Raw genomic sequence first — 21,707 nt, forward strand, 5'->3', positions numbered from 1 at the left:
CATCGGGTTGGCCTTTCAGAGCATTCAATCTAATCGTTTACTGTACTTTTTGGAGTATAAGACACACTTTCCCCCCATAAAAGAGGGTGGAAATGTTGGTGCAATTTATACACCGAATACAGCCATTTTTGGCCTCCTGAAACCCTGCCCCGCACGTCCCGTTTTTGCAAAAAGCGGACCAGTTTTTCGCAAAAACGGGATGCGCAGAGGGTTTAGGAGGCCTGCAGAGTGCTCCTGGGGCCTGGGGAGGGCAAAAAAAAATTTTTTTTTCTTGTTTATCTCTTCCAAATCCTGATGCGTCTTATACTCCGGTGCGTCTTATAGTCTCAAAAATACGGTAAATAAAATTTTGTTAAACAGTTAAGCATTTTACACATCAGCTTTTGAGGGGAGAGAGTTGGAGAGGAGCCATTACAGCATTCGAAAATAAGTCAGCCATCATCTAGCTAGAATCAAGTTGCTGTTTTATTCCAGAGTGTAAACCATTCATACCATAAATTATTTTGGATGATAAAGGGGTACTTTTAAATAAAGTTTGTCTTTTTGTCAGATTCTGCATGCCTTTGAAATGGAGATTGCGCCAAGTCTAAATCCATCCGAGTTCAGGAAAATCATTTTGTTTTGTTTTTTCAGAAAAACAGTCTTAGGTCACTGATTTTTCCTCCAGATGTTTAATCGAAATAATCCTCAATATCAATATTTGGATCCAAAAGGTCTTTGCCGTAACGGGAGAGATCCATCTGATTCAGAATCAAGTTTTCAAAGGTTTCTTCCAAATCCGTTTCTCCTATCAGCACTGCTCCCAGCATTCTCCCATTCTGCATCACCACTTTGATGTATTCCTGTCCTTTGGTGCACCTCAACATCAGTTCGTGGTCCAAGCCCAGGCCTTGAGCATTGTATTTTCCCAGCAGTACCACCTAGACAAACACCAAGTGATAAAGTTTGAAATGTTAAAACATTGTCTGAAATGTTATATAGTTTCATGCTTAAGAGCTATATTGGCGCAGTGGTTAGAATGCAGTGTTGCAGGCTAATTCTGCCGACTGCCAGCAGTTCGATTCTGACCGGCTCAAGGTTGACTCAGCCTTCCATCCTTCCGACGTCGGTCATATGAGGACTCAGATTGTTGAGGACAATATGCTGAGTCTAAACCGCTTAGAGAGGGCTGTAAAACACTGTGAAGTGGTGTATAAGTCTAAGTGCTATTGCTATTGAGCAGGGGGTTGGACTAGAAGACCTCCAAAGTCCCTTCCAACTCTGTTATTCTGATAGATAACTACTGCAAAAAAAAAAAAACCCACAGAAAACCCTAAACTCATTCCTGATTTCTTTTGGATCGACTGCACAGAATGCGACTGTCTCCAATACTTTTTTATAAAGGTCCTTTGCAGGGGAAGTGATTTCAAATATCAAAATATTTACATATGTCCAATCAAACAGAACTTAATACTATGCATATTTTTTTAGATACTTGGCTATTTAAAGACCATGACAAGACAGTTTCTGCTCATTTATGTCTTATGTACACCTGGGCCTTCTGGCTGTTAAAAACCAGATGCAAATCCTAAAGCCATTTAGAAACTCAGCATGACATCATCGTTATTTTAGACACAAAGAATTTGGAACGTTAAAAGCCTCTTGTGCCAGATGTGTTAAAAATGCCTTCTCGGGGATCATGGTTGGTAGCCAGTACTTATTTCTGCCCAATTCTGCATCCGCATTTAGAAAGTAGAAAGGAGCCATTTAAGACATCAAATCCAACTTCTGCTCAGTGCAGGCTCCAAATTATACCATCCGGAACAAATAGCTATCTAGCAGTGGTACAGAAAACATTTTGTCCGCGAAAGATCTGTTTGAATTATTAAACACTTCAAACTCCAAATGGCTCCTTTTGAACTTGAAACCGTTACAGGTAGTCCTCAACTTAATAGTTCATTTAGTGACCTTTCAAAGTTACAACGGGGCTGAAAAAAAGTGAGTTATGACCATTTTTTCAGTTACAACCTTTGCAGCATCCTTATGAACAGAGGTGGTATTCAGCCGGTTCGGACGAAATGGTAGCGCTGACAATCAGTTGGCCCCGCCCCCACTCTATCCTGTCCTTTATTTCCTGCTTTGTAGCTGATCTCACTCATGCAGCACAACTCTGTGAACCAGTTAAACAAATAGAGATAGAAGTGGTGGAAAATACTGCTGGGAAATAGCTACTTAAATTATGAACCAGCTAAATATCAGACTTAATAGTATTTGAGAATAAGCCTGAAGTAAACAAAGTATTTTGGGAGTAACAAATTATAGATGGAAATGTTGACTGATTTTGAAACGACTTTAAGAGAGGAGGAAAATATTCTTTGTCAAGATCATGGATACTAGCTGCCATTTAAGAGAAGTAGAATATAGATTTGATGTAATGGGTCTTAGGAATGAGGAATATATATGAAATATTGATTGTTAAAATGACAAAGATTTGGAATGGTGTCTATTTGGAAATAATTGTTTAGAATTTTGGGTGATATAGTAGAATGATAAATGTTTAGAATAAGATTTTTTTTTCTTTTTTCTTTCTTTTTTCTTTTTTAAGATGTAAATGGATAAAATTTGGAACAAAATTGGTTGAGGGAATGTGAGTAATTGTACTTATTTTATACCGGATCAAATCCTTGCTCTAAAAAGATGTGTTTTATGTTGTATGTTTAAAAAAATTTCAAAAAAAAAATCATGCGGCACAACTGATTCCCCCCCACTCACTGTTCTATTTACCGTTGCTGACTTGGAATGTAAGCAGCTGATCTTCTAAATGCTCCATTTTCAGCGCTGCGCACAAGCACCTTAGGTGCGTGCGCGCTCACCTAACCAATTGTTAAACCCGGCAGTATCTCACCACTGCCTATGATCATGCAGTCAAAATTCAGATGCTTGGCAACTGCTTCATATTTACAACCACTGATGTATCCCAGGGTCATCGCCCTTTTGCGACCTTCCAACAAGCAAAGCCAATGGGGAAGCCAGATTCACTTAACAACTGGGTTACTAACTTATCCACTGCAGTGATTCACTTAACAACGGTGGCAACAAAGGTCATAAAATGGGGCACAAAACTCACTTAACAAATGTCTCACTTAACGACAGAAATTTTGGCTCAATTGTGGTCGTAAATCGAAGACTTCTGCCTTTGGATTTGGAATTGAGCCCTGCAATTCAGCTTGTGTAATAGAGGAGCCTAGTCCTCTTTTGGTGATTGTTTCCACTGGGCTGACAAAGAGCTTTTAAATGTTCCACAGTCAACAGAAACTTTGGTGAGTCAGGAGCACAATTATGGCTGTGAATTTGCAACACAAAGTCATCGCCTTCAACCCAGTGGTTAATCTTTTAGACTACAGGCAATCCTCAACTTACAACCATAATGGAATCTCCCCATTATGGCCTGGCAGTCATAAAGCAGGTCACCCACATCATTACCCTGATTTTATGTCTTCTTTTTTTTTTTCTTTTTTTTTTGTGGCGGACATTTAAGTGAACCCAGACATTTTTTGTCTGGGGCATTGTTGCTGAAAACAGGGTGGAATTGCCAGTTTTCAGCAAAAATGTCATAAATCGAAGTCACACGACTGTAGGATGCTACAAATTTTGGGTGCTCCAACACTGGAGGTTTTTAAGAAGAGAGTAGACAGCCACTTATTTGAAATAGTATAGGTCAGTGATGGCTAACCTTTTTGCCATCGCGTGCCAGGAAGGGGGGGGCAGAGGAGGTTTGCTCACGTGCGTGCCCACACCCATAATTCTATGCACCCTGCCCCGTGCATGCGGGCGTGCATGTGCGCGCCCTCCCCCCTGCTCCTGGCACGTGATGGCCGGTAGGCCCGTTTTTTCTTTCTCACCTGGCTCCAGATCCTCTCTATGCATCTGGGGAGGACGAAAACAGCCTTCCCCACCTGCTCGGAGACCCTCCGGAGGCCCAAAACAGCCAATTTCCCAACTTCCAGTTGGACAGGAAGTGACTTTTTTTGCTGTCCCCAGCCTCCAGAGACTCCTAGAGAGGTTAGGCATGCGCACCAGAGCTGAGCTGGCATGCCAGGCGACATGGCTCCGCGTGCCACCTGTGGCACCTGTGCCATAGGTTCGCCATCACGGGTATAGGTTCTCCTGCTTCAGCAGGGGGCTGGACTAGAAGACCTCCAAGGTTCTGTTCTGTTCTATTTCCGTTCCATTCCATTCCATTTCATTCTATCAAAAATGCGGGCTGGTTGCCAAGTGACTGAAAATGCAGTCATGGGACTGCAAGAATGAGATCGGACAGTGGAAACTGGGTTGTAAGTAAGTACACTATACAGTGGGAGGGAATAGTAACTTTCACTGGTCGCTAAGCAACGGGTGATAACTCAAGAACTACCTGTATGTGTTGCAAATGTCTAATAATGGATGCTAATTCAATACGCAATAGATCAGTAGCTCAACTGGCATGAAACCAGTAGGGCATCCTTTTCCTTGGCGACTTGTTTAAAGATTACCTTGTAATTGAAAAACTTGGTAGAGTGAGCAAAGAGTTCAAAGCTGAAATCCGTATCTAGCGGTTCTCCTAAAGAATCGGCTGCCATACATTTTGCAGCGTACCATCCCATCTGGCGCGCCTGGGTCCAAAGCCTCATCTGAAACACAAGCCCAACAAAACACTTTCATTCACATATGCAAGTCGTTGCTTTGGAATTAAGAGCATGCGATTCTACAGCACAGTCCCACGTACCATTGTGTTTCCCCGAAAATAAGACCCTGTCTTATATATATATATTTTGCCACACACAAAAAAGACACCAGGTCTTATTTTCGGGGTGGGGGGGAGGTCATCCACTGACTCACCTCACTTGCACGCGTCGTCCCCAGCCTCCTTTTCGCTGTCAGAGGCCTTTGGGAACTTCTTCTGCGGCTGGCAAGGCTTTCCTGAAGGCCTCTGCAGCCGATAATAGAGCTCTGGATCGATCGGCTGCAGAGGCCTTCAGGAACGCCTTGCCGGCCTTGCTGGCTGCAGAAGAAATGGGCCGGCAAGGCAGGTGTTGGGGTGTGTGAGGCCTAGCTGCAATTGTAGTAGGGTAACTCCACCTCCCCATCCCCACCTTAGCTTAATTTTTACCCGTGCACCCTGGAGTGGGAGGGGTCTTAATTAGGGCTTAATCTGGGGGTAGAGCTTATATTGGGTGCACATGTAAAAATCAAGCTAGGTCTTACTTTCCAGGTAAGTAAGTATTTTCAGGGAAACACGATAGTTTAAACACTTCTGTTCAAGAGCGCTCCTTCACCACTGGGGTTTGCAGTTGTTGTGGTCCGCCAGCAGCCTGCGGAGTTGGCAGCGGAGTCGGACAGCGATGAGGCTGAAGAAGAACATGGGCCAGTCCTGGAGGCTGGGGAAGGCCCGGATGAGGGCTCTGCGTCAGAGGCAGAGATGGGGCCAGGGCCATCAGGGAGTGAGGTGCGGACTCCAGAGCCTCCAGAGACTGATAGGAGTGAGGCAGAGGAACAGGAGGAGCCTGTTCCTAATGCACGCATGAGAAGAGCTGCCAGAAGGCAAGAGCAGCTCAAGCAAAGAAGACGAATCGGGAGTAGGGCCATTTTAAACAGACCAGAAACGGCGTTTGGGCTTTGCCGGAAAACAACGTTGGTAGCTTCGTCTTCTTCGACTATGTCTTGGATTTATTTTTGTATCTGTGACTTCTGAACGTTTGTCAAGAAAGGCCTTTGGCAGTTTGCCTAATTGGATCAAGGTTTGCGATAGGACTGAGGAATTTGTGTTGGGAGGAATTTGCTTTAATTTAGTTGAAAGACGCTGGGAATGAAGTAATTCTCAGCTGTTTGAATAAAGTTTGTTTGTTTTTTCACTGACTAATTTTCCTACTACTTACTTGGGCCTGGGTCACAACAGCAGTGAACATTTGCAGCATGATATGCTCTGATACTCCAGGTTCCTGCAAAACCTTAATCTTAGGGATTTTATTTTATAAACGTTATTGAACAGCCGGATGCCAAATATTGAAAACTTGCTTAATAGAGTGAAACCATTTTGTATAGCATATTTAAAAGAAATGTTGGCTTTTACAGATTAGATAGGTTTATTGTTATAGAAAAGGCTAGTTTAAACTATTATATAAAAGTAAAAAGTTGAGGTTTGATGTTAATGCTTTATTTTGCTGCACCTGAGGAAGTCGGAAGTCAATGCCTTTTCCTTCTTTCCCCCCCTTTTCTTTCTCCCTCTTTTCTCTTCCCTTTTTCCTTCCCTATTTTTCCTATTGTTTACTTTTGTATTTTCTTTGTGTGCTACGTTATAAACTAATACAATTGTTATACAACGTATTTAAAAGAAATGTCTTAAATACGGGAATGGAAGAACATGCTTCTTTACTTCTAGCAGTACAGATAGTCCTCGACTTATGACCACAAATTGGGACCAGAATTTCAGTGGCTAAGTGATGCAGTCATTAAGCAAGTCATAACATGGCTGGAGCCAATTTTGCAAACGTTTTTTTACCAAACGTTTTGGTTGTTAAGCAAATCACACCGTTGTTAAGCAAATCTGGCTTCCCACATTGATTTTGCTTGTCTGTAGCCAGCTGGGAAGCTTGCAAATTGTGATCACGTGATTGTAGGAATCTGCACTGCAACCGTCGCTAGTCGGCAAGCATCCAAATCCTGATCATGTGAATAATGCAACAGCTGATACCGTGAGGATGGAGTGCAAGGAAGCACTGTTCAATGAATAGTCGTTAAGTTGAGGACTACTTGCCCGCAGAGAGTCAATTCCCAGTAAAAATACACTATCAGACATCACATAAGAATGAAGGACAATAAATATTGTAGACAATATTGTAGACAATAAATACGGGCCTGGTGGCTCAGCAGACTGATAGCATTGTGATTAACACCAGCTGTCTGCAATTACTGTAAGTTCGAATCTCACCAGGCTCAAGGTTGACTCAGCCTTCCATCCTTTCTAAGGTAGGTAAATTGAGGACCCAGTTTGTGGGGGCAATAAGCTGACTTTGTATAAATATACAAAAGTATGAAGGCTATTGCTTGAGTCTCTGGAGAAGGGCGGCTTTTAATTAACATATGGGCTCCTCCCAAAGTTATTCCTTCTGTAAGACATACTGTACAGACATCCTTAAGCCCAGAACAAATTAGCATTTGTTTTACCTGCTGCCAAACAGGACTGGGTTCCCATGAGGTTGTGCAGATATCTCCTGCTGCGTAGATGTTCGGGAGAGAAGTGCGCATGTATCTGTCGACATTTAGACCTCCATCTTCACCCAGCATGAACTAAAACATTTCAGAGATAAATGAAAAAAGTCAGTGAAAAGAAGAAAAAAAATCCAGCAGGTATCACTTTGCTCCTTTTGTGTAATAGCCTTTTTTTAGAAAAAAGCCTAATGCAGAGAGCACACGTGCAACTGTAGCTCATTCCCAATCTCAGCAAAGAGATCTTAGAATAACAGAGTTGGAAGGGGCCATTGTCTTTTAATTAATTAATTAAAAGATCTCTTATGACTTGAATTGCTTGGAATGTCTTGGCAGGAATACAGGTAGTCCTTGACTTATGACCGTTTGTTTAATCAAAGGATCAAAGCTGTAAAGTTGTCTCTGGACAAGTTGGGTGGCACAAAAATTTAATCAATAATAATCCTGAAAAAAAGTGACTCTTCAAAGTTACAAACAGAAGTCGGTCTCGAAGGTACCTGGGTCCTTTGCCATGGAGCGCTTTATAATGATTGCAGGATCCTGTAGTGATATGATTGTGGTTTGCGACCTTCCCAGTCTGCTTCTGACAAGCAAAATCAATGAGGAAAGCCAGATTTCTTTTAATGACTGTGTGATTCGCTTAACAAACTGGTTGCAAAATTCTGATCCCAAACTTACAAAAATCATGTATATATTATTTTAAATGAAAATTTATGGGGGGTGGGGGATGGGACACCTGAAAGACCTTGGGGCTTCGGAATCAAAATAATCAAGTCTATTTTTGGAAGACAAGCTTTCCGTTATTTTCAGATATGAATCCTTACATTATTACCATCAAGGAATGGCTGAACGTTTGGCGTCACTCCAGTTGCGCTAACAATGAAGTCGCAGCCATAAATCTTCCCATTGGTGAGTTCCACATAGACAGGCCAAAGCTCTGCAAGCGTGAAATATTTAGGCATTAGATTACATAATATTATATAGGTGATATGAAACTCAGCCAAGAAATCAGGGAAAAGGGAAAATGTATCCCTTCAATACGCCAAGGGTACGCCAAGGGTCTCCAAACTTGGCAACTTCAAGACTTGTGGACTTCAATTCCCAGAATTCTCCAGCTGGCATGGCTGGCTGAGGAATTCTGGGAGTTGGAAACTCATAAATCTTCAAGTTGTGAAGTTTGGAGACCCTTGGCGTAGATGATCACTTGAAGCGGTTATGCCTATGAATCCTGGGCCTCTGTAGGAAGCTAAAACTGCTAAGAACGTAATCATCATTCGGCAGTTCCAGGATGTGAGTTAGGAGTGAAAATCAGGAAGGTACTGTAATGGTACGTGGGAATGATCTTTGGAGTTGAGTGGTGGTGGAAGATAAGCTGCCTAGAGAATAATCAGGTAAGGAGCCCAGAGCTGCATGATGGACAGAGAAAGTAACTCGGAAAGGGTCCTTCCTAACTTATCAGGCTGTTAAAAGAGATGGTGGGAGATTCGTATTTTTAGACTTGCAAGATTTATGTAAGGTAAAAGGTAAAGGTTCCCCCGCACATGCGTACCAGTCATTTCTGGCTCTAGGGGACGGTGCTCATCTCCGTTTCAAAGCCGAAGAGCCAGCACTGTCTGAAGATGTCTCCATGGTCATGTGGCCGGCATGACTCAACGCTGAAGGCGCACGGAGCGCCGTTATCTTCCCACCAAAGTGGTCTCTATTTTTCTATTCGTATTTTTTTACGTGCTTTCAAACTGCTAGCTTGGCAGAAGCTGGGACAAGTAATGGGAGCTCACCATATTACACAGCGCCTTCTGATCAGCAAGCTCAGCATCTTAGCCACTGAGCCACAGCGTCCCCTTCATTATAATGCAGCCTTATAATAAAGTAGAATTAGCTCATCTGATAAAGGACCCTGGTGGCTTACATGGTTAGGAAGCTGTGTTGGAGGTTAGTGTTCGAGACCCAAGTGTTGCCTTGGGACCGGGTGAGTTCCTGTCCTATGCTCCAGCTCCTGCTAGGGACATAAAACTGGGCATTTCTAACTGGGCATCCTCCAGGCAACCGTGATGTCACGGGCTAATCCTTTCAACCCGGAAGCAACCCCTTAGTGCTTCTGACAGGAGTGCAATAAATAAATGAATAAATGCTCATCTGGTTATGTTTACTGTCTCATCTATCTGGGAAGGCTGACAGATGGCAACATAGCCTTGCATTGCAAGCCCCCATCCTTTTAGAATGTTCAGGTAAAGGGGGCAGAGCTGGCATCCCGTTGCTCCTTCTGCTATCTTGCCGATTTTGACCACCTCCTGTGGACAAATATCACCTTCAATCATGCTTGAGCATTTCTGCTCCCAACTGTTACACTGCATATATTTCATAGGCCTGTGTTGGCGAACCTATGGCACACGTGCCACAGGTGGCTCACGTAGCCATATCAGTGGGCACACGAGCTCAGCTCCGGCATGCGCCAGCTGATTTTCGGGCCTTCTAAGCCCACTGGAAGTAGGGAAACAGGCTGTTTCTTGCCTCTGGAGGGCCTTGGGGTAGTGGTGGGGAAGGCCCGTTTTTCTCTCCCCCCACAGCCTTTCTAGGAGCTTGGGGAGGGCAAAAACGGCCTTCCCCACCCCCGCAGAGGCCAGAAACGGCCCGTTTGCCAACTTCCGATGGGACCAGAAGTTGGCAAATGGCCCGTTTCCGACCTCCGGAGGGCCTTGGGGGGGGAGGCCGTTTTCACCCTCCCCAGGCTCCTAGAAAGGGCCTATCATGCCATCGCATGCCAGGAGCGGGGGGGGGGGGGAGGGGTTGCACGCACATGTGCGGGGCAGGGCGCATTGAATTATGGGTGTGGGCAAGTGTGCACACGACCCCCCCCTCCTCCCCCTACTGGCACGCGATGGCAAAAAGTTTAGCCATCACTGTCCTAGGCTAAATTTGGTTATGCCTGTCCCTGTCAAAGACACTCATTCCCAAACTGAGACATAATATATAACCTTGTGGATCAGAGAAACAACTCCTAAATTTTAAAGATAATTTACCTTCACCTGCTTCTTCACTCCTTGGGCCTTCTAGAGTTTTGGGGAAAACCAGGGACACTTTCTGTGACAGCTTGAATTCTTCTTGGAAGTAGATCCTCTTTATTTCACACAGATTCTCAATATGAACTTGGTGGCAAAGCTGGAAACCATCAACAATTGCATTCATTCATACGTACTTCTAAATTACTGATTCTTAAACTGGGGATGATCGTCCTAAGGATAATTAAATACCCAAGGGGAAAATGTGGATATATTTTGGGAGCAATGGAGTAATTTGTAATTGTGAATCAAGGATCCAGTTTGGGACCGCCATTGAAAAGATGCTTCTGTAAAACAACTGAGTTTGTTCTTATTTCTTTTGATGGGGATAATTACCATATTTTTCAGACTATAACACGCACCTGATTATAAGACACACCTAAATTTAGAAGAGGAAAACAAATAATAAAAGTTTTTGGCCTCCCTTTTTTGGGCCTTTACTGGGCCTTTTCCAGCCTTTTTTCGGCCCGTTTTTTCAGCTTTTTTTGGTCAGTTTTTGAGGATTTTTTGATCTGTTTTTGAGGCTTTTTTGGCCCGTTTTTGAAGGTTTTTTTCAGAAAATGGCCTGAAAAAAGCCTCAAAAACGGCCTGAAAACCTCCCTGAAAATGAGGCATCCGGAGGCCAAAAAACGACCAGTGGGTGGGCGGGGTTTCGGCAATATTCGGTCTATAAGATACACAGACATTTTCACCCCCTTTTGGGAGACAAAAAAGTGTGTTTTATAGTCCCTGAGCTTGGTTGCTTTCTTGAAGAAGTTTCATTACCCAGCTAGAGAACATCTTCAGTGCTACCGTATTCCCTCCGACCAAAAGGAAAATGGCAAAGTGGTTTTTTTTTTAAGTTCGATGAACATTTAAAACAAATGATCATACCTCTTTTGCTCCCTTTAGATGCAAACCCTCATGCCAATCAGGGCCCAATGCACTTCCTATTTTTCCAGGATGCTCTGAAGTTTGTTCTTCTCTTTCTATAGAGGAAAAAAACCCAAACATTTGAGAGAGGGGGGGGGAAGGGAGGGAGGGAGGGAGAGGGATTAATTTAACGCCTGTGGCAAGAGAGGTTGTAAAACGGGACAAACTCACTTAACAACGGTCTCGTTTAGCAACATAAAATTTTAGCCTCCATTGTGATCGTGAACCAAGGACTACCAGTATTGGGTAGATGGAATGATTTTTAGACAATGACACAAGAAAGAGTTGAGGTTATCTACCTGCTGCGGTATATTTTGTTCTTTTACAGGCTGCTGGAGGCTCTGGTTTTTCAGCCGTGAGTTTTGGGATCAAAAACTGAGCCGCTCCTGCATCAAAAAAAGTATTCCCAATTGCTTGGTCTTTGACGACCCAAATGACTTCACAACCTTCAATTTTGTACCTGTAGATTGATAGACAGACACAATTTAAAAAAACAAACAAACTATTTATTACATTTTTATATTAGGGATGATGAAGTCATCCGTTAACGGAGGCTGAGATATATTTAGCATTTGGTTGGGAAATGTAAGAAAAGGCTTGTGTATTGTTTTAAACAATGAGCGGACTCCATTTTGTTTAAGATGCCCATGTGGCATTCCATTTCTTAAAGAGGCACAGACATTGAAGATACTACTACTGCTAATTTACTACAGTGTGTATTGTAGTTTGGTCCAGTGGTTAAGGCCTCAGGCTAGAAAGCAGGAGGCTGTGAGTTCAACTCCTGCCTTAGACATGAAAGCCGGTTGGCTGACTTTGGACCAATCACAAGAGACTGTGAGTTCAACTCCCGCCTTAGCCATGAAAGCCGATTGGTTGACTTTGGACCAATCACAAGAGACTGAGTTCAATTCCTGCCTTAGCGATGAAAGCCGGCTGAGCGACTTTGGGCCAATCACAAGAGACTGTGAGTTCAACTCCCGCCTTAGCCATGAAAGCCGGCTGGTTGATTTTGGGCCAACCCACCTCACAGGGTTGTTGTTGTAGGGAAAATAGGAGGAAGGTTTTATCGGACATGTTCTCTCTTGAGTTATTTCTGTAATAATAAAGGCAGGATGCAAATTAAACAAACAAACACATAAACAAATATGATGCCTGACTCCCAGCAATTCCGGGCTGTCCAGGTCCCCAGAATTATTTTCAGCTGAATTTTGATATTTCAAAATCTGAAGTGGGAATTGTATGAGAAGAGCAAACCCCCTTGGACCTTGGTGTCAAGACATTCCAGGCATTCAGGGCAGGTGCCTCGCCATCTTTCCTGCTGTGGAAATGGAACCGCAGTAGATCTGTGGAAAAAACTGCAAGGCCTCCAATGCTCTAGCAGTCCTGTGGATGCAATAGCCAGGCTCTAGTCTTTCCAAGTTTGGAATTGGGAATGGGGTCGGGAATTACAGCGTTTCCCTAACAAATCTTCATTGATGCGTGTAACAAAAGGCGGTTTCAATGGTGGTTTCCATATGAACTCTCTCTCTCTCCCTCTCTCTGTCTCTCTCTCCCTCTCTGTCTCTCTCTCTCCCTGTCTCTCTCTCCCTCTCTCTCCTCTCTGTGTCTCCCTCTCCCTCTCTCTGTGTCTCTGTGTCTCTCTCCCTCTGTGTCTCTCTCCCTCTCTCCCTCCCTCTGTGTCTCCCCCTCTCTGTCTCTTTCTGTCTCTCTCTCTCTCCCTCCTTCTGTCTCTCTCTCCCTCTCTCTGTCTCTCTCCCCCCCCTCTCTCCCTCTTTCTCTGTCTCTCCCTCTCTCTGTCTCTCTCCCTCTGTTTCTCTCTCTCCCTCCCCCCCTCTCTCCCTCTCCCCCCCTCTCTCTCACACAAACCTGGTTTCATACTTGGGAAAAAACTTGGAATTCATCTGAGGATATCAGCACATTCTCTACTGTAGAAGCCTATCAATCATATTCTAATTATATGTTCAAAACAACTGGATGCTGCGTAAGAGCAAAAGGTTTAATATCTGTTGCCAAGGAGAAATTATTGCCTATTCTACCATCCAAACCTACTTACACCAATTCCAGTGCAATGCCACCGTTTCCTACAATGGTTATTCTTTTAGCTTTTGCTAGGTGTTTCTGGAATTCCTACACATGACAAAGAAAGAGATACTATTAGCACAGCAAAATAAATAAATAAATAAATCTGCTAAGTCATCTCTAAAGCAAAGCAAAAACCCACAAGTATCAATTAAAAATGCCAAGAAATAAAGATGGCTACAATTCAGTTTATAATAATAATAATGTTGATGGGAAAAAAGTAGTTATTAACGCTATTTATTGTTTCCCGTTTTAAGTTTACTTCTTTAACTAGTTTTATTCTTTTAACATTTTTGGAATTATTCTAGAAGACATTTGTCATTGAGTGAATTAAAAATATATTCCATCACTTTTTAAAAAAATGATTCTATTTTAACAATCATTCTATTCCCTGGTTGAAATGGGGCTGCTTCCAATGTTCTTATCTGACCTGCAAAATTAATTTCTCTCACAGTCTTTTTTTTAATCCCCATTTTAACATGTTTTTCAATTTTTTATAACATTAACCTGCACTGTTGAATTCCCTGATTAGGGATGAATGCAGAGATGTCCTTTTTATAGACTAATTAATTAAGAAGAAAACCCACATCTTTTGGGAGGAGTCTGGGGGATGGGAATAGAAATTCCTGGATCTGTCTCTTTGGATCATTGTGTTATCTGAAACTTAGTTCTTAGGAAAGTTCTATGTCTACTTCCATAACTGGTGAACTCATCTGCACTTTAAACACCTAATTTTTTAAAAAACAATATTAAGTCAGCAATCAGTAGTCTCACCCCGTGACAGTCAATTCACACATTAATGTTGTGTAAAGTGTTTAAGTTTTGTTAATCGTGACTCTTCCGACAATCCCAGCAAATGGTCTACATGCAAAAACATCTCCCTCTATCCAATCCATATCTCTTAAATCCCTTTCCTAACTGGAAGTTAAGAATGAACGTTCCTTCTTATTAGAGTTATTTAAGTTAGACTAACATACATCAATAGGATAAGGATTTGATTTAAACAGCTGCTTGTCTTAAGGGAGCCAGATCTTGGAAAGTGGCTTCTAGGTTTCTTAGTGAAGCGAAGTGGGGGAAAAAAAAAACACAGCAAGTCCCTTTTACAAAAAAAATTGGCACACCAGAAACATCTCCAGAGACAAAGGACAAGAAGGATTTCATTAACTCATATGTGGTTTAATTTTTATCATTTGTAAAATAAAAATACTTGTCTGAATAAACAAAAAAAGATGCTTCGTAGATATCATATTCTTATTTTATTACACAGACACCCCCCCCCCAACACACACATGTAATTACATACTTCTTAGTATAGGACAGTGATGGTGAACTATGGCACGCGTGCCACAGGTGGCACGCAGAGCCATATCGGTGGGCACGCGAGCATTGCCCTAGCTCAGCTCTGGCGCGCATGCGCACGCCAGCCAGCTGATTTTCAGTCTTTCCGGGCCCACCGGAAATCGGGAAACAAGCTGTTTCCAGCCTCTGGAGGGCCTCCGGGGGAGGGAAGGCCTGTTTTTTGCTCTCCCCAGGCTCCAGAGGCTTTCTAGGTCCAAACGGAAATCAGCAAACAGACTGTTTCCGGCCTCCAGAGGGCCTCCGGGGGGGTGGGGAAGGCCGTTTTCGCCCTCCCTAGGCTCCAAGAAAGCCTCTGGAGCCTAGGGAGGGCGAAAAATGGGCCTACCGGGCCCACCGTGCCATTGCGTGCCAAAAGTGGGGGGAGCTCGGTAGGATCACATGGCCATGCACAGGGGGGCAGGGCGCATTGAACTATGGGTGTGGGCACGCGCGCGCATGACCCCCCCACACTCCTCTCACTTCTGGCATGCGACGGCAAAAAGGTTAGCCATCACTGGTATAGGAGTTCACTGGCCTCAGGTTACATTCTGAAAAAGTATAATTCAAATTGTGGTACGGATTAAAGCCAAAATTGGCTATTTAATCTTAAGGAGCACTACTACCATGCCTTAAACATCTCTTCTCCAAATACTTTTTCAAGGTCCTCCTCATACAGAAACAGTTCTGGACTTTTATAATTTTTTTCTCCTTTTCAGTAACCATCCCAAAACAAAATCTCTCCAGACATGCTATACCAGGGGTGTCAAATTTGCATCGCCATGTTGTCGTCACGTGATGTATCGCAGCTTTCTTCTCTTTTGCTAAAACAGGGGTAGGTGTGGAAAGAGCATGACACATCTGGCCCTCAGGCCACGGGTTTGACACCCCTGTGCTATACTATAGACCTGTGATGGCAAACCTATGGCACATGTGCCATAGGTGGCATGTGGAGCCATATCAGTGGGACGGCCTCTGGGGTGGGGAGGCCCATTTTTCACTCTTCCCAGGCTCCAGAGGCTTTCTAGGAGCCTGGGGAGGGCGAAAACGGCCTTCCCCTTTCCCCTAGAGGCCCTATGGAGGCCAGAAACGGCCCGTTTGCCAACTTCTGGTGGGACCAGAAGGCCCGTTTTTCGCTCTCCCCAGGCTCCAGAGGCTTTCCCCCTCCCCCACCCCCTGGAGGCTGGAAACAGCATGTTTCCTGACTTCCGGTCCTGCCCCCCAAGAAAGTCTCTGGAGCCTGGGGAGTGCGAAAAACGGACCTACCAGGCCCACTGTGCCATTGCGTGCCAAAAGCAGGGGGAGCGCAGGGGAGTCGCATGCACATTGAATTAATGGTGTGGGCACACGCACGCATGACCCCCGGCGCTCCCCCCGCTTTTGGCACGCGACAGCAAAAAGGTTAGCCATCACTGCTATAGACCTATCCAGTATCAGCCAGCACCTGGACAGGGCATGTTGGGAACAAAGAAAGTTATAATAGCAATAGCATGTAGACTTATATACCACTTTACAGTGCTTTCTAAGCGGTTCACAGAGTCCGCATATTGCCCCAACAATTTGGGTCCTCATTTTACCCACCTCGGAAGGATGGAAGGCTGAGTCCACCTTGAATTAATAATAATTCAATAATTCAATAATTAAGCATAGCAGGCTAAGGACAGCTGTCATGCTCCAGTACCATTTTTATAATACACTAGCGAAAATGGTACCCTTACAATGTCCTGTCACCTGTATTTCACAGCTACTTTTAGCTACCAAGTCAGTGCTGTCCCAAATGCTAATAGACCATCAAAAACATGCAAGCAAAAGATCTTTTACCACTGCACTGTCTGTATCTCGGATCCCCAGGACGTAAGGATTTCCTTCAGTAATCAGTTTTGGTTTTGCTCCAGCACACAAGCAGAGTTTTTCAAAGGTATACTCCTGACCAGCTTCCGTGATGATCCTCTGCGACCATATTAAAAATGAAAAACCAAAAGAAAGAATTAAATCAATCAAATTCTTTGATTTGACACCAGGAACCGATGAAGACAAAGATTGGCAGCTTGGGCTACCGTGAAGCATTCAAGGAAAGTGAATTAAGCATTTGTATTTCCAAAGCAATGCTGTGTATTATTCGGTCTTCATTTGGTATCCTTACAAACTATTTTCGACCCTGAAGCAGCTTGGAAGTAAATGACAATAAATGCAGCAATGCAATATAAAATTAAACCTCACATTAATATATTATACAGCAAAACAATATTCAGGAAAACAGGTTCATTTAGAAAAGTGGGAGAAAGAGAAAATGCATTTATTCTCAGATTCCCCCCAGGAAAACATGGTTAAAGAGGTATGTTTTCATTAAGGACCTAAAAATGCTACTATTCTAATTTTCTTTAGCCAGTTGAGCCAACGTAAGAGGAGGTTAGAATAGAATTTTAAAATAGTATTCTTTATTGGCCAAATGTGATTGGACACACAAGGAATTTGTCTCCCGTGCAGAAGTTCTCAGTGTACATACAAACCACGAAGTGATAAATCAGACTCTGCATAAATAAATAAAATAGAGTACATAATCCTCAAAACGTAGGTTACCCTGTACCAGCTTTCTTTCTAATACATCAAGGGTGTGTTTGATTTCTGAAAAGGAAAGCAACATTCAATATTCTCAATGAAAATCAAAAGATGAAGGTTTTTCTTACATGATCTTTGCTTTTCAGTTGCCTCACTGCAGACTGTATAACTTTAATATTGGGGTAGCGTTTTCCTAAGATGCTGATTGCTTGTTCCTCAACATCAAACTCTTCTAAAGTTCGGGAAACCTGTTGTAGAAGTAGAATGAAGAACTCAAAATAACAAGAGTTGGAAGGGACCTTGTAGGTCATCTAGTCCATCCCTCCGCCCAAGCAGGAGACCTTACACCATTCTGACAGATCGCATTCCAGTCTCTTCTTGAAAGCTTCCAGTGATGAAGCTCCCACAACTTCTGAAGGCAACTTCTGTTCCATTGATTGTTCAGTGGGGGTTCTTAATTTGGAACTTTGTTTTTGTGCATTTGAATCAGTTTTGACTTATGGCCATTACATGGTCAGGTCTTGCTAATTTTCTAACCTCCTTCTCAGGGCTGAGAGAAGGTGACTGCTCTAAGGTCACCTGGCTGCATTTCTACATACAAAACTCACCATTTCCCCATTTCTAACCTGGCGTCTTAATCACTGCCCCACAATGGCTTTTATTTAAGATCTACTGATATACAAATACCCCAGAAAAAATCTCTAAAGAGGCATAGTATTTACTAATTCATGTACAAAGCTACTGGTTAAATAAGGCATTTGGTGCCACAATCTACCATATTTTTTGGAGTATAAGACACACCGGAATATAAGACGCACCTTAATTTTGGGGGAGGAAAATAGGAAAAAATAAATTCTGCCTACCAGGTATTCATCTGGCTAGCGTCCTTAGCCTGGTCAGCTTTACTACATTAGTTCACTCACTGGTTTTAAGGTTGGGGCTGGTTGGGGCTAAAAAACAGCTTCTAAAGCACAGCTGATCCTCAGAGGGAGCTTGAGTGATTAAAGCAAGCAAAGCGCGGAAGGGGTAAGAGAAGGCAGCAGCTGTTCCGGGTAGCCATTTTGGGCACCGCGCATCACATTTTCAGTCTCCAAACGTGTCATGTTTCCGGGCAGCGATCAGCAGCGATGTGCTTTGGTGATCCCCACAGCCTTGAAGGGCTCTCAAATGGAGCATTTGGAGGCTGAAAATGTGATGCACGGAGCCCAAAAACACAAGCCATTGTTGGTGGACGCGCGGAGGCCAAAGGGTGGGGGCCGGCGGGTGGGCAGGGTTACATTCAGAGTATAAGACACACCCAAATTTTCAGCCTCTTTTAGGAGGGAAAAAAGTATATCTTATACCCCGAAAAATACGGTACTTTTTTTTCTTTAGCCCAAAAAATGGAGAACAAATCTGTCTTACCTTTTTGAAGTTCACCACTGCTTTTATAACGGGAGAAGCAGTAATTAAAAAAATATCTTCAGAGGGAAACTCTGCAGCCAGCTTGTAAAAAAAAAAAAAGAGGAAGATATTGAGGTTATTGTTCTAGGACATTTTGGGTTGAACAGCATGTCTGTCCATGATTAAACCAGAAAGGTGGCTATATGAGCCGTGATGGTGCAGTGGTTAGAGTGCAGTACTGCAGGCTACTTCTGCTGCCTGCCGGCTGCCTGCAATTTGGCAGTTCGAATCTCACCAGGCTCAAGGTTAACTCAGTCTTCCATCCTTCTGAGGTGGGTAAAATGAGGACCCAGATTATTGGGGGCAATAGGCTGACTCTGTAAATTGCTTAGAGAGGGCTGTAAATCACTATGAAGCGGTATATGTCTAAGTGTTATTGCTATTTCTGTCTGAAAATTGGCATTTAACTATAGACTGTCTAAAATCATCATGATATCAGGCACAAGTAATCAGGCACAGGAGTTTAGTTCAAAGCACTTCAAGCTTATTACATGCTACCTATACCCAAGAATCTGATCTACTAATGGTCAAGGCAAATTGGCCTTAGATAAGAGTCAAAGGAATTCAAGGAGAGCTGGGCTTAGATCTCTTGTCAGATCAGAGAGATTCCAAACTGATCTCACTCTTGTCATCTCCTATACATGAAGAATTATCCTTGACCTTGCATGACATGAACATGGCAATATCTGTGGCATGGAGTTAATATAAGGTGGTTATTGTATATTCAGTCTGCAGAAATCGATATGACCACTAGGTGGGAGCAGAGAGATATAGAAAACTTCATCCACCTAGTGCAGAGTTTTTCAACTTGGCAAATGTTAACTGGGGTATTCTGGGAATTGAAGTCCACACATCTTAAACTTGCCAAGTTAACTGATCTAGTTGCAAGAGACAGAGAGAGAAAGAATATTCCTGCGCGAGCTGCTCCCGGTGGTCTTCCGGGTGCGATTCAAGGTGCTGGTTACCACCTTTAAAACTCTCCATGGCTTAGGACCTAGGTATATACGAGATCGCCTTCTGCCACCGATAGCCTCCCACCGGCCAATACGCTCCCACAGAGAAAGACTCCTCAGGGTGCCGTCGGCCAAATAATGTCGACTGGCGACATCCAGGGGGAGAGCCTTCTCTGTGGGGGCATCTGCCCTCTGGAATGAGCTGCCCCTAGAGGTGCGTATGATCCCTGACCTGTGTATCTTCCGCCGCGCCCTTAAGACTCTTTTGTTCCAACAGGCCGGGCTGGTTTAATATGAATTTTAAATTGGGTGTTTGTTAGCTTTTAACTCTGTGGGCCAAATTTTATATATTCGTTTTAAATTGTTTTTAAATTTTGTGAGTTTATATGTGTTTTAATATGGCTGTACACCACCCTGAGTCCCTTGGGAGAAGGGCGGTATAGAAGTTTAATAAATTCAATTCAATTCAATTCAAAAGATGGAAAATGACATTTCAGTCTAATCTTTCCAATTCTTTTTGTCAGTTGCTTCATTCTCTTTTCATGGGATGGAAGGAAGTGATTCTTGGTAACCAGTATAAAATACTGGATTTTCAGTTTTGGAAGCCTGGACAAAACATTGTTGCCCTGTTCTTAGGAAATAAATTTCTAAACAGATTTGAACTTTTTCAAGCAATTCACTTATTGGGACCAACCAAGCCTCTAGAACCATTCTCCATATATTTATGCATTTACTTACAAATTTATAATTTTCTATGCTAATCAAAATCCATAAACAAATATGAACTTTTGAAAGCAATTTAATGCAACCCCTTTTCTCATAAGAGCCAGAAATGCAAATAATGATCTACCAGGAAGTTATTCTTGTTTGTCATTAGGACATAAATTGCCTGCAAGATATACAAAGTATCAGTTGGCTAAGCCGTCCCAAGACTAATCTTTTCAATTTTTCCTAGAGCATTAAAAATATAAATCTTTCATTTTTCTTCTTCTTCTTTAATGAATCATTAAAAAAAAAAAAACCTGGAATCTTTGCAGACTCCCCCTGGGTGAGAATAACTTGGTGCAGTGGAGGTCACCTGCTGCTCAATTTCTGGGGCGCAAAGCTCCCTCCTCCCTTTTTAAAAATAAAAGCAAATATGGGGTGCAAAGCAACCCGGAAACTGTCCGTGCCTTGACCTCTTCACTTTGTAACTCTATGAACCAACCAGGAAGTTCCCATCCCCAGGTACAATAGTACGGTACATTCACGGAGAGGGGGGGAAAAAATTGCTACAGGGCGCCTGCGCAGAGAGGCGCGCGCGCGCCGATAATGGCGAAGGACGAGAAGTTACCCGTTCGGCGCACGTCACACCGGCGATCCCGCCTCCTACGACGAGGAAGCGGCTCCCGGAGACACCAGACGCCGGACGCGAGTCGTCGGAAGCCATGGCCGCCTCTGTGGCTTCTGCTACGCTCCAACTGGGCAACGTCAGACTCCCGTAGTCGCCCCGGAGAGGAATTGCGGCTACGGGATGCCGTGAAGGTCATATAGTCCCACTTGGCGTTTCGTATTTGTGCCAGGGGGCGTGGCCTAGGGGAAAGAGAGGCGCCTTTTCGTTGCCACCTAGCGTTCAAAATACACCGTCTATTTATGGAACCAAACTTTAAAGGATGCTAAATTAAGGTCGGATTGGGTTTGTTCTTGGATGGGAGACCACTCGGAAATCTCAAGTTGTAGACTAGATCGGGAGGCAGCCCTGGAAGGCTATAGTGCCCAATTGTTTCCTTAATTATATCAAGGAAGCTGTACAGATATGTTTGTGAAGACACCAGGAGTTGAGTTTGACTGCAAGTTAAGAATTGGAAGGGACCATATATATGTGTACAGATTTACTACTATTTTCTAATTCCTAGATCTTCTTACTTTGTTGTTTTCTTAGCTTTGGAACCTTTCCCCTAGCCATTTATACCATTCATTCCATACCAGATAATAGTCTGTTTCTCCTCTATCTTTATTTTTTAATTTATTTTGATTTATTTTGATTTTGATTTATATGCCGCCCTTCTCCGGTGACTCGGGGCGGCTTACAATGCGTTAAGCAATAGCCTTCATACTTTTGTATATTTTATACAAAGTCAGCTTATTGCCCCCACAAACTGGG

The 21,707-nt window shown here is 43.3% G+C and overlaps 1 protein-coding gene across 1 annotated transcript; it reads right to left on the reverse strand.

Moving 5' to 3' along the window:
* Positions 1-447: 447 nt before the first annotated feature.
* PYROXD1 (pyridine nucleotide-disulphide oxidoreductase domain 1) lies at positions 448-21,133 on the reverse strand. The gene is made up of 12 exons (XM_034442607.3): positions 20,898-21,133; positions 18,573-18,653; positions 17,297-17,416; positions 16,431-16,559; positions 13,249-13,322; positions 11,495-11,655; positions 11,157-11,251; positions 10,245-10,383; positions 8,049-8,161; positions 7,183-7,305; positions 4,512-4,649; positions 448-920 (listed from the first exon to the last, which is right to left on the reverse strand). Exons 1-12 carry the CDS (start codon positions 20,991-20,993, stop codon positions 672-674), a joined length of 1,518 nt encoding a protein of 505 aa, XP_034298498.2. The 5' UTR covers positions 20,994-21,133; the 3' UTR covers positions 448-671.
* Positions 21,134-21,707: the final 574 nt, after the last annotated feature.

This window comes from Pantherophis guttatus, chromosome 7 (assembly GCF_059756535.1).
Source record: "Pantherophis guttatus breed Tessera chromosome 7, ASM5975653v1, whole genome shotgun sequence".
Classification (NCBI taxonomy): domain Eukaryota; kingdom Metazoa; phylum Chordata; class Lepidosauria; order Squamata; family Colubridae; genus Pantherophis; species Pantherophis guttatus.